Below are 15,850 nucleotides of genomic sequence, written 5' to 3'. Positions count from 1 at the left end.
CGGCCTTGATATATGAGTACGTTATACGCGACGGTGAAGATGACTCTCGCAACAACCGAGACAATCTTGGTATGCAATAATAATAAGGCGTTAGCTAACTAGATGCCGCATCCACTAATAGGCATGGCGTTTTGAAATTTACATCACAATGAAATACAGAACTAAATCTGAATTCTATGTAAAAATAAATGAGTCACTTTTAGAACAAATGTAGGAATGTGACATTACGATGTACTAGACTAATCCACATATTCTTATAATTACATACACTAATCAAATCCAAAATTATGTGTAAATTACCTTGATGCTACTGAACCGATACAAGAGAAAATCAAAGGCGCACTTTACACGGTAATATCAACAATACAATAAAATGCTTTACCCCTTACGAAGTGGACAAATGCTTGCAATAAACACGTTCTTCTGACCGTCTACCCTAATATTTAAACACAGTCTGTCCTGTATGTATAACGTTAGTCATAATATTAGCTAAGATTCGTCATAAACCGCTAATAGCTACGGAGAGTGCGATTTCTAAGAAGATGTAACATTATTTGTAAACAAAGCTCATAATGGTATTGACGCTAGCAATTTTCAAGTTCGCGAGCCTGCTTTTGGCTTTTGCTATGTATGTACTTTTATTAGCCTAAGCAACATCACTAATTTCTGTACTTTTTGACTACAATTAAACTACTCTACGTAACATTAAGACTAATTGAGATAACAATTTATTAATAGTTATATATTTTGGTGATCAGCTATATTGTTTGTATAGTAGGTATTTTATAATACTCAAGGTCATTTATCGTTTACCGTTGTAATCGAGGTTGTAGAAATTGATTTGATACAGCAAAATATAAAAAATAACACAGTTGCGTCGTCCGAAAATAATGGATAATAGTCGCGCTAAGATAGCGGTTCTCTTTCTGTACAATCATTGATATAGATTAAATGTCTGAACAAAAAAAAAACACGGCGTGAAAGGTGTTAAGAAAATTTAAATACCAGTGACAGCAGTATCGTTGAAAGCCGAAACGGCATTGGATAAGATTATAATATAAATATTCGAGGTGTTGCAATCTGCAGCGGGGTCCAAACTGGCAGATGACATGTAACTTTCTCTGCCAGAATGAACTCTCCAACCCGGACGTGCGGCTTTTTGCATTGTTTCAGTTAATGCAATATTGTTATTATCGCATGAAATCGAAAGCAATAAATGCTTCACGCGGCGAAAAAACGAAAACGAATCACCCAGTCGTTTACACTCGCTTATTAGTTAATGTACGCCTTAAATCTTCTTTTCATCGAGTACAGCTTTCGCTATTACCTCACATTATAGAGGAAAAACTTGAATCTACAGCGAATCTTGAGGTTACATAAAATTATATGTCCGTTTCCGTTAACAATTAAAACTGTGCACCTACAGCTCTATTATCAATTATGTAAGTATCTTGACCAGTTGTTGCTTGATCTACATTAGGACGGGTCGTAACAGGATATACAATTTTACATTCATGTCACTTGCATTTAAACAAACTCAACGTATCAAACGTAAATGTCATGATCGCAATATTCGCGTTACAATTTGTTTTTAATAATTATTACATGTTGTGCATTTTGATTGCGTAATTTTAGTGCACTTGTATCGTAATTTTGTTTTAGTTGACACATTAGTATAAAGAATTTGGTTCTTTTCTATAGTTAAGTAAAAAATACGACCTATGTACCTACTTAACCTAAAAAGAAAATTAAAATCGATCGATCCTTTTCCGAGGAGTGCGTCCTAAAACGCTGTGACAGGAAATTTTGAAAAAATAAATTTTATGGAAGGGTAAACATGTTTTTATTAAATCTCACATAAACCACATTTCAAGTTACGTTAAGCTCTTCTAAATGTGTGGAATAAAAAGACTAGACGGTTTGTAGTGTTTTTAAATACCACGCCTTCTATCTACACGATTTCGAAATTAGCAGCGTTATTGTGTCTTTAAATTCCACCACGCCTGAACATCTTACCTACACGATTCCGAATTAAAAACCATAAGCTATGTATAACTTACCCTTTCTACTGGAGGTGGTAAAGTGGCATCCACTTCTGTGTAGATGCATAAAGTTGACTTCCTCGACAGCGAGTCGCTGGCGAGACTGCTGGAGCTCGATCCTGTTGAGAACTTCATTCTCCAAACTCCCAAGCTCCTGGGCACTTCGAGATCAGGTGACTTCCAAAAGCACTTCCATGTGGTGTTGCCGGCACATCACACGAGTGTCCGCCACACAATCTCTATAAGCCTCAGTTCACGCCAATATTCTTGACAAGTGACAGTGCAGTGTAACTTTCAAAGCAGCTTAAAACTGCGTATCTTTCTTTAGTTGTTAAAATCTCAAAACCCACTTGGAATTCCCAATGGCCCGATTACCCTGTAACAAAAGATAATTAATTACACGTTAATGAATGAAATTCTAAGAATAGTTTGCTCTTCATTCGGAGCGTCTAATGAATAATTGAAGTAATGCACCCAATTGTATTCATCAAGTAAGTGAATGGATGAATGAATGTAGTTAGTTATACGTACGATGAAAAGAATGAGCTGACAAGATGCCAACTGGATCTATGTACATTTTATAAAACAAAGTCCTCGACTCGGCGATAAACTCGAAAACTTCCGATCGTATTTTCATGCGATTTTCATCAATAGATAGAGTGATGAAGGCTTATTTATATAATTTGTCAAATATTTTGTAAATTAGTTAAAATATGCCATAATTTCTGTTGAAATTCTTTAAAGTTACAACGGTCAGAGGTTTCCACGGGGCGTTTGCTAATTTTAAAATTCAACACAAATAGGTAAGTGAATTTAGAAAAATATACACATTAGGTACAGAAATTTATGGACACACGAAAACTTTGTTTTAATCAATTAACAAGTATTTATTGATGGTTAGCTAATTTTAAAGGAAAAGACGAGATACACAATAAATTATTAAAGTTTCTAAAAATCAAAGTAACGAATTGCATCAATGCATCACGAAATTAAGTCACTCTGTTGTAATGACTAACAAAACAAACGCCTACATCAGTTCTGTTGCATTGATCTCGTTTGAAAATGGCTTCGAAAGTGTTGAAATGTATCAAGGACATGGCAATTTAGATAAGACGATCGACATTCTGATAGACGAATCGAATCCATTAAGCTGTGATAGATGAGCCGATACCGATAATGTATGCAATTTACGGTCTGAGATCGTCGGTTAGATTTATGCATCGAATAATTTGTACTGTTACGAAAAGCGATACAGTAGCAAATAGCGTAACACAGAATTATCTCTAAGTAGTAGAGCCATTCTCATTCATTCAGAATTCGGAGAAAAGTGGTGATCGTTAGGGGAGGCCTATGTCGAAGGACAAGTTACGAATCATTTCACCGCAGCTGCTGGCCTCGACTGGTGACATAAGGGCTGGCTCATTTTTTGCGCAAATCATCAGCCTGGCTGTCCAGCGCGGAAATGCAGCCAGTATTCTTGCCACCATTCTACGTGGGCATGATTTGTATAGTTATTAGGATAAGTTAGCTTAAGTTCCTTATTGTATTCTTTTTCACCAATATATATATGCTTATTTTATTTTATTTACTAGCTGACGCCGCGCGGTTTCACCCGCGTGGTTCCCGTTCCCATAGGAATACAGGGATTAATATATAGCTATAGCCTTCCTCCATAAATGGGCTATCTAACACTAAAAGAATTTTTCAAGTCGGACCAGTAGTTCCAGAGATTAGCGCCTTCAATCAAACAAACAAATTCAGCTTTATAATATTAGTATAGATTCTAGAATTAGAGCTTTTAGTAATACAGATGCTTGCTTTGCTGTCAAGCAGCATTGATGTTTTCCTGTCTAAAGGGTATGGGATACAGGTGTAATTACAGGCACCGGAGGCTTGACGATTTGGGTTAAGGATACCACCATCATCAAGAACCCATATTCGGCTCACTATGAGCACTTTCCTCTCAGAACGAGAGAGGTAAGGCTAAGAATCTATCTAAACCAAAAAAAACAGTTAATAAGTGATTAAAAGTGTTACACAAATGTTAGTCCGACTCATATTCACCCTAACCAGGTAGTTAACCAAAGTTTACCATAAATGCAAATTTACTACGTCAAAATGTGTTAGCTTGGGGTTTTCAAGTATGACTCAGACTATTGGCTATCCACGTGATGGATACCAATATTCAACTTTAAGATTAGGGTCAGAAAATTCAAAATCGTACACTTTATGGCACTTGGGCAATATGAAACAGTGTAGGTCTAGGTATGCTTATGTATTGTCTCATAAAGTGAGGTAATACTTGAAGTACAGTTTTGACGCAATTAGTGATGATAAATATGGTGAAATTATTGGATTTGGTCAGTGTTTAAATGTAAAACAGTAGGTGGGATGCAAGTTATTATAAGTCATTAATCAGTATGTTATTAGACAAAGTAAGTAAGTACCTCTAAAAATAGCATGAGGCGTAACAGTTTAAAGTGTTTTTCAGATAGCATGGGTACGGTGACACTCGCCTGTATGACGTTCATAATACATACATACTATTATCGTGAATCGCGTCAAACTTTCAAGAGTGAAACGAACTGTTACCCGCACCATCCTACATGAAACGAACTGTAAGCAGTTTGCAGTTTGCATGTTTACAAGCTCTAAGGTGGGACTTCGTCAGAATTACAAAGTATTTCATCCAAGTTAACATTTAAGAGAAATAGACAAAATTTCAACCAATGGCGGCGGAGTAGTTTCAGTCCCATCTCTTTCGTCCGAACGCAACGAAAAATAATGCGTTATTTGTGGTTGCGTTGCTATTGGTTGACATTAGTCTATTTGCCATTACGAGAAACGACGATTTTCTCGTTTGCTCGCATGCAAGGCCCACTGATAATACTTAAAAATAGTATAATTAAAAAAAACTGTTTACCCATGTAAAGCATAAGAAAAAACCTACTTGCGTATCAATTCAGGAAACGAATAGGCCATAATAAGGTCACATCGAACAAAAAAATAAACTTCCATTATCAAAAACTAAATAAAACATACTAGATAACATAAAGCTATACAAAGACGACGAACGATAAAACACATAATCATTTTATTGCGAAAATCAGTAGGTAACCTAAACATTATGAGCGTCCTTCATATGAACAAAGGAAAAGAGTGCGTAACCGAAGTGTATGAGAAAATGCGTAGTTACAACCGCAATTATAGAACTAGAGCCTGTGTAGACCAGACCTTCCTCAGTTAAAAAAGCTGGAATATAATAAACCCATAATCTTACCATAGCTAAGTACGATAGCTTAGACTTAAGTTTAAGTAAGATTAAGTTATGGACAAAGGAAAAGAGTGCGTAACCGAGGTGTATGAGAAAATGCGTAGTTACAACTACAATTATAGAACTAGAGCCTGTGTAGACCAGACCTTCCTCAGTTTAAAAAAGCTGGAATATAATAAACCCATAATCTTACCATAGCTAAGTACGATAGCTTAGACTTAAGTTTAAGTAAGATTAATTTAATGGACAAAGGAAAAGAGTGCGTAACCGAGGTGTATGAGAAAATGCGTAGTTACAACCGCAATTATAGAACGACAGCCTGTGTAGACCAGACCTTCCTCAGTTTAAAAAAGCTGGAATATAATAAACCCATAATCTTACCATAGCTAAGTACGATATCTTAGACTTAAATTTAAGTAAGATTAAGGTAATGGACAAAGGAAAAGAGTGCGTAACCGAGGTGTATGAGAATGTAATGCGTAGTTACAACCGCAATTATAGAATGAGAGCCTGTGTAGACCAGACGTTCCTCATTTTATAAAAGCTTTCCAAAATCAAATTCTTAAAGTTCAAATTTTTTAAAAGATTTCCAAGTCTCAATAGCTCAACAGTAGGTAAAGGGGCCGGACTCATCACCGATCGATAGTTCGATCCTCGCCCGTTGGACTAATGTCGTACCCTCTCCTAACACAGTCTTTTCAAGACTAATTTGCGGGGAAAAGGAATATTGGTCAAATTTTAAAAACATGGCAATAATTACTGTTTAAATTGTAATACAGACGTGACATCGCTCATGTCCATGGCAACTTCGTTGTTAGTGACATTTTATTTTTTACATTCCATAGAAATAAAGTTCAACTTCTAATAAAACTTGTTAGAGTAACACTTAAAATCAAACTTCAAGTCTCTAGCGAAGTGTTGCTATAGGTAAAGCTAACATGGATACATGGTATCTCAAGTTAACATGTAGAAATTATAGAAAATTACATTATATAACAAGACATTTGAGGGTCTTTGAAACTGCTACCACTTAAAGCCACCATAGCCAAAACTCTATAGTTGTCCACCATACTTGCCTATGGTAAAAGCGTGACCTGACAAACTTACAACCTTTATGCAATGACGAAGATATGGCTGTAACAGGCTGTCCGTTAGACCCCGGCTGAGTCGGTAATGGGTTAAGTGACAATGATTAACGAAGTACAATGTGGGATTATTTTGTATATACAATATTTATTGAAGCAAATGAATCGTCGTCCCAAGTTAAATGACCGCTCGGTTTATTACTATTTTACTAAGCGAGCGGATGCATTGTTGCAGTTGCTAGTCATAATAAAAGTTGTGTGCTGTGTGTGTGACTTTTGATCTGAGTTTTTGTGGAAACGGAGTTACAGGTATCTTCTACTTGGCGACCTGTAGCATATACCTACTTTTTATGCAAACTTTTGCCTGCTTCTATTAATACTTGAACATTTTCGACAATAAATTATAATTAACTTCGGAATAGGCCCCACTAGGTGGACCGAAGACATCAAGCGGGTTGCAGGGAGCTGCTGAATGCTGGGGGTTGTTTGGAAGTCCATGCAAGAGGCCTATGTCCAGCAGTGGACGTCCATCGGCTGGTAATGATGATGAACTTCAGAATCAATACACAGCTCAATATTATTATGATATTATTTTGACCCAACTGATATTATAAATTATTATTATATTATTTTGACCCAACTGATATTATAAAGATAAAAATTTTAATAAAAAAATTCAACCGACTTCTAACTCAAAAATTAACCTAAACTAACAAGCAAAAAAATAACATCTTACCTATGTGATCAGCTACCTTCTGATCAGTTTGAAGGCGGTGCCAAGCCAGTGATGTTTTAATTGAAGCCGTTTAAATTACAAAATTTCTGTAGTTCTTTCAGAAACGGCTTTATTTAAAACACGACACTGGATTGGCACCTGCAACTGCTACTTTTTATCCCGGAAAAATCCATGGTTCCCAAGGGATTTGTGAAAAACTAAATTCCACGCGGACGCTAGTAACCCATATATTACAGTTACCAATCAAATCAAAAGTACTTATCACTGATTACAAATCACTTGTACCCGAACCCACGATTCCACCCGCACAACGCCAATTCTGAATTGATGAACCATTAAATATATTCAGAATTGGTAAATGCTCATATTGCGCGAATTTTAGTTGTTTCGAATACGACCGGGGATATTTCATTCATCATCATCATTATAGCAAAGGAGCCCGGGATGCTAAATTTGCAGTTACTACAGCGTCATTGGAATCGATTAGATTTGGTAGATTAGATGATAGAAAGAATAATGGTTATATACTTTTTTCGCTTACAGCGGTGGGGAAAAAAACTTTAAAGTCAATTTTTATTACTTTGGCTTATTGAAATTATCAGAAAACATGAGATTATTTCATTCAAAATAAGTAAAAAATTAACTGCAATCGTGGCTTGATACCAGAAATACAAGGGTTTTATTTTTTTGTAACTTTGGAACTCTCCCATTCCATTACGTTACGCTCAAATCTTCAGATTTTCGAAAATGCACATCTTTTAACTATCAACTCACCTACCTTATCTTAATCTGACACGCTGGTTGAGTATTTCTGAAGTTAGTTTTTTTTTTTGATTGCCCTAATCGCACCCACCAATATTAAGGGTTCATACTTGGTGGAGGTACTGAACAACGTGCAATGTATACTCCCTTATGTTCATCTGCCGCGCTCGAGTAACTGCAAAAATCCCCTCTTCGGCTCCTCTACTATTATCATTAACAGTTGACAGACGTCCATTACTGGACATGGGCTTCCAAACCACGCATGCATCCAGCGGCTTCCTGTCACTCGAATGATGTTGATGTCATCGGTCCATTTAGTAAGGGTAGTAGTAGTAAGTAAGTCGACCAATACTTTCCGGATATTCCATTAATTTCGTTAAATAGCGAGGATGGAACTACACTTCACAAAACTAAACAATAAAATTGACTGTACCAAAATAGCTTCTAATCCGTCATTTGTATTTTTGTTCACTAAAGATTTAATATTAACTAACTCTAGAATTAGTTAACTAAAATCACAAGTATGATATTCAAATAGGCAGCGACGAGGAACCGCCTTGGCAAAGGGTGTTCACGTAACTGACATTTCCTTGTTTAATCGTTTGTATAAGTATGATAATATCCCACTTTTCTTTCAGGAAAAGTGGTTGCACGCTAACTGATTATTACAATGCTGGTCGCACATTATTCACTGTCTGCTAGCCGCACTTTACGTTACAAGCCGTCTTATTCATCGTAGATTGTGGCAAGAGTTATTCACGTACCTACTAAAAATGCCAAATAACGCAGACACCATCGTTTACAGTAAGGGTAAAGTGGTTTGCTTTTACATGCGTTTCTGTCTACTGTTTCTATTCTATTCGTAAACACTCGCTGTATAATGGTTCCATTTTTACGAATGTAAGCCCTATCAAAAGAACCGATGGAAGTTGGGGTCCCAAGGTGCTGGAATGGCGACCCCGCACCCGACTCCGCACTAGGTCGCAGGGAGCCGCTGGATGCTGGCGGCTCGACATCGTTGTGCTTGGAGGTCCATGCAAGAGGCCTATGTCCAGCAGTGGACGTCTATCGGCTGATAAGGTAAGCTCTATCAGAGCCTCTACAATTCCTATATTATTGCAACCTATTCCTACTGTATTATCGAAGTAATATGTTGGAGTGCATGCGGCACGTGCGGCTCGTTCTTATGTGCGAGCAACATCAATGATTATTGAATCTATGATTAGTGATTGCAAGGCAGAGCGAGACAGGAAATGGGCCTTACGCGCAAAACATATTGACCGACTGGTGTCCGCCATGTTCCAATGATTTCGGTTACGTGAACGGGATATTAATTTACATCTACTTTCGAACACGTAAACTGAGCTGCAGGCTGCATTGCCTAGACGGATCTAGAAATACAGACTTCATTACGATCTTAAAGTGAAACTGGGAATGTTTTCTAATAAAGTCATGAAAAAATAATCATGTAACTATAGAGGTTTAAACTGGGTGTTTATAACTGAGTAGCAAAGAGACAAGAAATATTGGAAGAAGACCCATAAGATAGTGAGCTGATGATCGTTCAGGTGTAGGAAACAAATTTTGGCAAACCTAGATGAGTTTTGGCAAAGACAGGGAGGTTCCATATTTCAATAAAGAAACATAGAATTAGAAATATGGCATAAATGTCCTATTTTTTATTAACTGAGTATATACTCGTAAGAATATTAACATTGTACATGTACACAATAAGTAAAATAACATTTCAGATTAGATATGAAACATCCAGGTAAATACGACGCTAAGATTATACCTCTCAACGAGTATACATCGCTGGAATTTCATAGCTCAGTCCAACAATTCCTTGCCTTGCTTATCATAAGATACACAAAGCTAGTTTTCAGATCAAACAGTCAACGATTGATTAATCTATATTTGGGCACTGTGAAAGTGTTATTTAACCGAATTTAATATGACAACTTAGGGACATTGATTAAAAATCTGACGAATAATAACGCCGAATTCAAGAATCTTGTATAACGAAATACACCAGCGTATAATGATGAAAAGGATGTATTTTTTGTCGGTTTAGTTTTTAAACTGGCAACTGAAAATTGACAGTTTTTTGCGTATAAATAGACACCGGAACAACGCTTACTTAAATTGTGTAAATTTCTTCCGAAAATCGTGAAGCAATTCTCCATAATTACCGCATATTACTGACCATCAGATCAAGTTATTCGGACAACAATTAAATTGTCGTTTTCGCACCATGTACACTCTACTACAACAAAACGACGATATTCATTAGATGTCCCACAAAACAACATTGCGAAACTTGCTCATACGTCTCTGACAAAAGACACTGTATTACATCTAAAACTCATAGTTAAGTCGCACAGCGGGAATCTGTTGGTCCAAGATGGCGTGCCAACTAATAAACTCTTTAAAATAAAGGCCGACTCCAATCGGCTGGAACGTCACGCACAGTCGTCAATTAATGTCTTGGAGACACGCAAACGTGTGAAAAAAATTAAACTAACGGCACTGGTGTAGCCGCTTAATTGACAGTCAATCTTTGGGCGAATAATATTCGCGCGAGCTTTCGTTTGATGAGAATGATTCTCGTTCTGTTCATGGTAGATATTTCTTGTGATAGTTGTGTAACTTCATAGGAAACTTAAGCTTACTCGTAACTTATCCTAATAGCTATACAAATCATACCACATGGAATGGTGGCAATGCTGGCTGCATTTCCGTGTTGGATAGCGAGGCTGATCCTTTGCGCTAAAAAATAGCCAGCCCTTCTGTCAGTCGAGGCAATTAGCTGCGGTAAAATATTTTAGATTTTTTTTGCACTGTGACTGCCATGGCTCAAGGCTTTCTACGGCTCTCAAAAATATGTAACTCTCTATCAGGCATTCTTGTGACACTTACTGGTTTCTGCCTTTTCTGCTGCGACTTCCGGTCTTAATTTTGTCTCCCTGATATGACAATTCTGTAATAATTTTTTTTCATTTTGATTAAAATTTATTAGACTATTAGAGCATTTGAGCTTATTAAAAATATCATATTTAAAAATATAATATCAACTTCTTGATTGCAATGAATTCTGTGCCACTTAACTGAAAATAAGCTTTAAGTATATAACCATGACTGTTCTCTAAACTTTAGCATAAAAATGCATTCATTACATGAAAAATATTACGTGTAAATTGTTTGTAGAATATTTTCTTGTTTCGTGCTTTTTTCAGTAGAACAGTTTTAATTTTTCAACTTACTTAGTTAAACCTTACACCTTTCAACTTACTTAGTTAAATAAACCTTACACTTGACTTCTTTTGTCAGACTAAAAAACCCAAAAGGAGTTCAGGCCAATTAGGGTTAAAAGCCTACATATTGTTGGTAAGTAGTCACAAAAAATAAAACCACGTAAGCGTTGATAACACCTCCATAACCTTTATTAAAAACAGTCGTTAAAACGCGTTGCATAAAACACAAGAATGTTAACTCATTTAAATGGTAGTGCAAGAAAGTCATAAAAATTTATTGAAACAGAGCAAAATTCCTTTACATTATCCGATAAAGCCGTGTAAAATGTATTTATGTTATTAGAATTTGCAAAAGATAACAAAATCTATGCAATTTTCAAAATGTGCGCTCCTTTCATGTCGTGTCTAACCAAGAGGTTATATTTTCGCGCTTTAACTTTTTGGAATCCATAGACAAAACTCGAAATTTAAATTCGTTTATTTCAAGTAGATTTTGTGAACACAGACTTTGATTCTTCAATTGTCAAGTCATATGTTTGTATTGTATCTACTACCTACTACTAAATGTAAAATCTATTGTGAAGAGCCAGCAAGAAACTCAGCAGTAGCTTTTAACAAAAGTGAAAACATAAGAACTTTAAGGATTCCCATAATATCTTCTGGAATAATTCGTTTTCTTATAGCTACATCTGTTTTAATAATACTCAAAGTAATAGTAACTTAGAAAGTTAAGTCTACTGTATGTATAGTAACTGTCTACGCTTTTATTCCATGTGAAATCACAGTCAAGTTAACCTGACACCGATAAATAAAATTGCTTTAGTGAAAAAAAAATTGTTCGAAACGCCGTAAAACACCATCTCTGAACCGAAGCAAACCAGTTTAATGAACGCAATCAACGTTTATGACTCAAAATTAGATATCGCGGTCTTTGCATTTTTTGTTTCGCACCTGATCACGGAGACGGTTCAATGAACTTTCATCTCGACGATTTGGGCATTAAACAGTAGTCACGTAAAATAAAGCTTTTTTTAGAAACATTGGTACCTACTCTTAACTGAGTACTTAACGACAATAAAAAGTTAAGACCAACTTTTGTTGATTACCTACTTATCACATCACTTTAAAACACTTTCATAAATAACTGTTGAATTCAACTTCATGATTCTGGTAAAATATCTCTTAAAATATCTTTAGGAATATTTTCCAAAATCATATTTGCAATCCTCATAATCGATCACCATCGTGTGTGGTCATAGATAAAGATCTCACTCGGAATAAAGATAAAAAAAGTTGCAAGGGATGACCAATACATTTCTAGGCCCTTGTCATTGATCTATTGCTTATGAGATAAAAATTTACGTTGTTGCAGCTATTTATGTAATCTCAATAGTACAATCTTGAGAATACGCTCCGTCAGGTTTCTAAGTCAAGTTGGTTAATAAAAAAGGTCTATTAAACAGATAACAGTTGTCTCTTTTATCTTTAGTGTAAGCATTAAGTGAGCGTGATTTATTGCATTCAAAGGCATGAATGTCACTAACACGGATACTAATTTTTGAATATTTAAATCAAGTGCATTTATTTGATAAAGGTCCATAGTTTTGTAGCTTTTCAGGTATTTTTCGTACAATGACGTTATTGATTGATTAAACATTAAAATCTTTTATTATTGTAGCTCCTTCAAAAGTTTACAATCATTTTGATAATCAGGTGTAGTCATATCGCATAAAACTTCACATTAAGTATTCAGGGGCACTAAAAGAAGAGTGAACGGAATTTTTTAACATTCCTCTTTTACCCTACTCTTTTTATAGATTTTACATAATCAGCTTAGCTTGGCACTATATTTCGATGAGAACTGGCATATGGATGGAAAAGAAAACCGGTTAAACGAAGACGAAGTCGTAGATGTGGACTAGTTAAATCTTAATCTTTGGGTATAATTTACTTATAATCTTAAGGTCACTTATATCCTCGAGTGTGTCATTTGAAGTATTGTTTGATCACCTTGAATGCGTGTACTGAAATGGGCTTGTCACGACTTCGATTTAATGGGGACCAACCTCAAAAACTATCTACTTGCAAATAGATGTATAGATAGCCGGACAGCCGAAGTGGTTCTGATTATTAATGGTCATATTTACAAAACAACCATTTAAATTTCGTTTAAAGATACTTCCTAGTCTAAGCCATTTAAAAGATAACCTCAATTCTAAAATGTCAAGGTAAATTTAATATGTAAATTAACATAATTCGTCTGCAACTTTCTTTTGTACTGTGGAATAATAATATATCAAAGAAATGTAGGTTTTATAAAATAACTGTTATCAGGAAAAGTAATAAAGATAAAATTTTAATTATTTAAAAGTAAAATTTCCATCAGACACTAATGCCTCAACCAATTCTTTAGTCGATAATCTGAGGTTTGATAAAATAAATTAGAAACTATATCGGTTTTTAGTTAAATAAAAAATGCTACCTTAAAACCAGTTCGAATCCATGTCTCTACCTGATGATTGCATTCTTTACATTCTTGAAGTAATACACCCAACCTATCCTTCAACATTGTATGAATTGTCAAAACCTTATACAAACTTATCGCCTAGCTGTTGTAAAAAAATGTCCTTACCTGCAGAGTGTGAAATATTACAATTACCTTGACAGCCTTATCAAGTCATTTAATTTTTGTATTGGTTTCCTTTTGTTCTTGATAAGATTAAGGTAAAGTGGCAGTTATTAGTTTTTATAGCTACTAAGTCGGTACTATTCATAAAACTGACTATATTATCGAAATCTAATTTTCGTAAAAGATGATTTATTTTACCTACTTGTGAAAGCATTAAATTATTTGGGAAGTGCATACCTATCTCTTATTACATTACAGTAAAATACAAAATGATATATACTTATAGTTACTCGTACTACCAAGTCTAACTTACTTTATTGGAGAGGTAACGGATACATTGGTTAGGTTAAAAAATAATTTATTGGAAATTTTTCCTTATACTGTGGCGCCAATTGGAAGCAATATTGAGACATGCAAAAACTTCACTGGTGCCAGTATTACCTAATAGAGAACAAAAAGGTCAAGTATTTAATATGCTTGTATCAAAACACGGAGGTAATTTGTTATTTTACTTGTTATTGTATCAGTATCGTGTCCGTCACGCGCTATTAAAGAAATCGTAATTATGATGGGAAGATTAAAGTTGTGGTTTAATGCGTAACTAATCTTCAAATATTTGTCTTTGTGAAACACGCTAAAGCTACGTCGTCTTTGTAATTATTTTTGGTGAGTTTGTTACAGACTTCGCACAATTTATTTATATTTTAATTACAAGAAAAATATAAAGCTGTTACATAAAATATGCTATAACATGTATCTCTAGCACTACTAGCGTTGTTTGTGTTCTTAGATATTTTACTTAAGTTATAGTTTCTCTAATTTGTAGTTATAACCTAGTTATCATAATTAATATTAATATTTTGCACTTCCCTAGTTTTCAAGATAATTTAGTTCTATTTACATATGATTTTGTTGGTAGTCCAAAGAAATAAATAAATCAAAGTTACCAACAGTCTCTAATGTCTAACTAATAATCTAACTAATGTCTAACTTTTACACATTAACTCAAGTGTTTTTATTTTGAGTTAATGTGTAAAATTAGACAAAGTTTATGAATCATATCAGTTCATCACACCAACGACATGGCAATAATTTATTACATTGGCACTATATTATTACATTGCCATCAAAGTTACTAGATTGGGTTAAAATGTGACTTCAGACGAAAGTCAGGCAGTATTTTTAGCTTAGCTTCCTAGATTTAATCCAAATATTTGTATAATATTAGGGCAAGCTATTGGTTCGCTTGTTATTATCTATGGTCATCATAAAATAACCCGATATAGGCCTATATGAAAATATGATTTTGGCTACTTAACCAAATCTTTTTCTGTTCCTAATAGGTACTTGTTCATGATTGAATAATGGTTATTTTCTCGTTAGATCACTATCATAACGTAAAAAAACTGTACTAATGACACTGTTTCCGGCCTTTGATGTGCTTTAATCACTTAATGGTAACATAACGGTTCATGCAATATAATTGATTTGAGAATTATATATTTTGTTTAATAACTAAAATCAGATCAGATAAGTATGAAAAATATTTCAAAACAGCGCGTGGATTATGATAAACTAGTATTCTAATAAGGAAAATATAAGATTGATACTCGATGTCACGGTCAATTTGAAACTTGATCAGATGGATTTGATGGTTTTGAGGCGTGAAAAAAACTTGCCAGTAAATCGATAGCTTGCACGACCAGAAATACATAAATTCCGTTAGTCTGTCTAATCTGTCTTGGATATCAACCGGTTTATTGAATTTAAAAGGTTCGATAGAAAGTTAGGGAAACCGACTGAGTGATACACGTGACATTTTGTCCAGACTTGTGAAATATACAAACAACAAAACAAAACAAATATTGATTATAAAATAATAAAGAGAACAGGAAAATTATCAATTGAAAAGATAGGTAACAATGAAAAGCATAAGCATAGTATGAATGCAAGAGAAGAGGGATGAGAATAATTACAATTCGACCAATTGATAATATTTGATGTTAGATATAAGAAGGGTATAGTTCTAGAAACGGCGCACATTGTGAGAAGGTTCATCATAGAAGTT

At 34.8% G+C, this 15,850-nt stretch overlaps 1 protein-coding gene across 8 annotated transcripts in view; it reads right to left on the bottom strand.

The window, feature by feature from the left end:
* Positions 1 to 15,850, bottom strand: part of LOC112053508 (uncharacterized) — a 68,873-nt gene that overhangs the window by 40,173 nt on the left and 12,850 nt on the right. Inside the window, exons 1-3 of one of the 8 annotated variants that reach the window (XM_052881365.1) lie at positions 8,333 to 8,464; positions 7,138 to 7,456; positions 2,061 to 2,418 (exon numbers count right to left, since the gene is read on the bottom strand). In XM_052881365.1, the coding sequence (XP_052737325.1) occupies positions 2,061 to 2,177 (117 nt within the window). In that variant the 5' untranslated portion in view covers positions 2,178 to 2,418; positions 7,138 to 7,456; positions 8,333 to 8,464. Of the gene's footprint in view, positions 1 to 2,060; positions 2,419 to 6,746; positions 6,873 to 7,137; positions 7,889 to 8,251; positions 8,488 to 15,850 lie in introns of those variants that run through there. The other 7 variants (XM_052881367.1, XM_052881369.1, XM_052881364.1 and 4 more) reach the window with 7 other exon arrangements.

Source organism: Bicyclus anynana, chromosome 4 (assembly GCF_947172395.1).
Source record: "Bicyclus anynana chromosome 4, ilBicAnyn1.1, whole genome shotgun sequence".
In the NCBI taxonomy this organism is placed as follows: Eukaryota; Metazoa; Arthropoda; class Insecta; order Lepidoptera; family Nymphalidae; genus Bicyclus; species Bicyclus anynana.
This window is presented reverse-complemented; position numbering and strand designations above follow the sequence as displayed.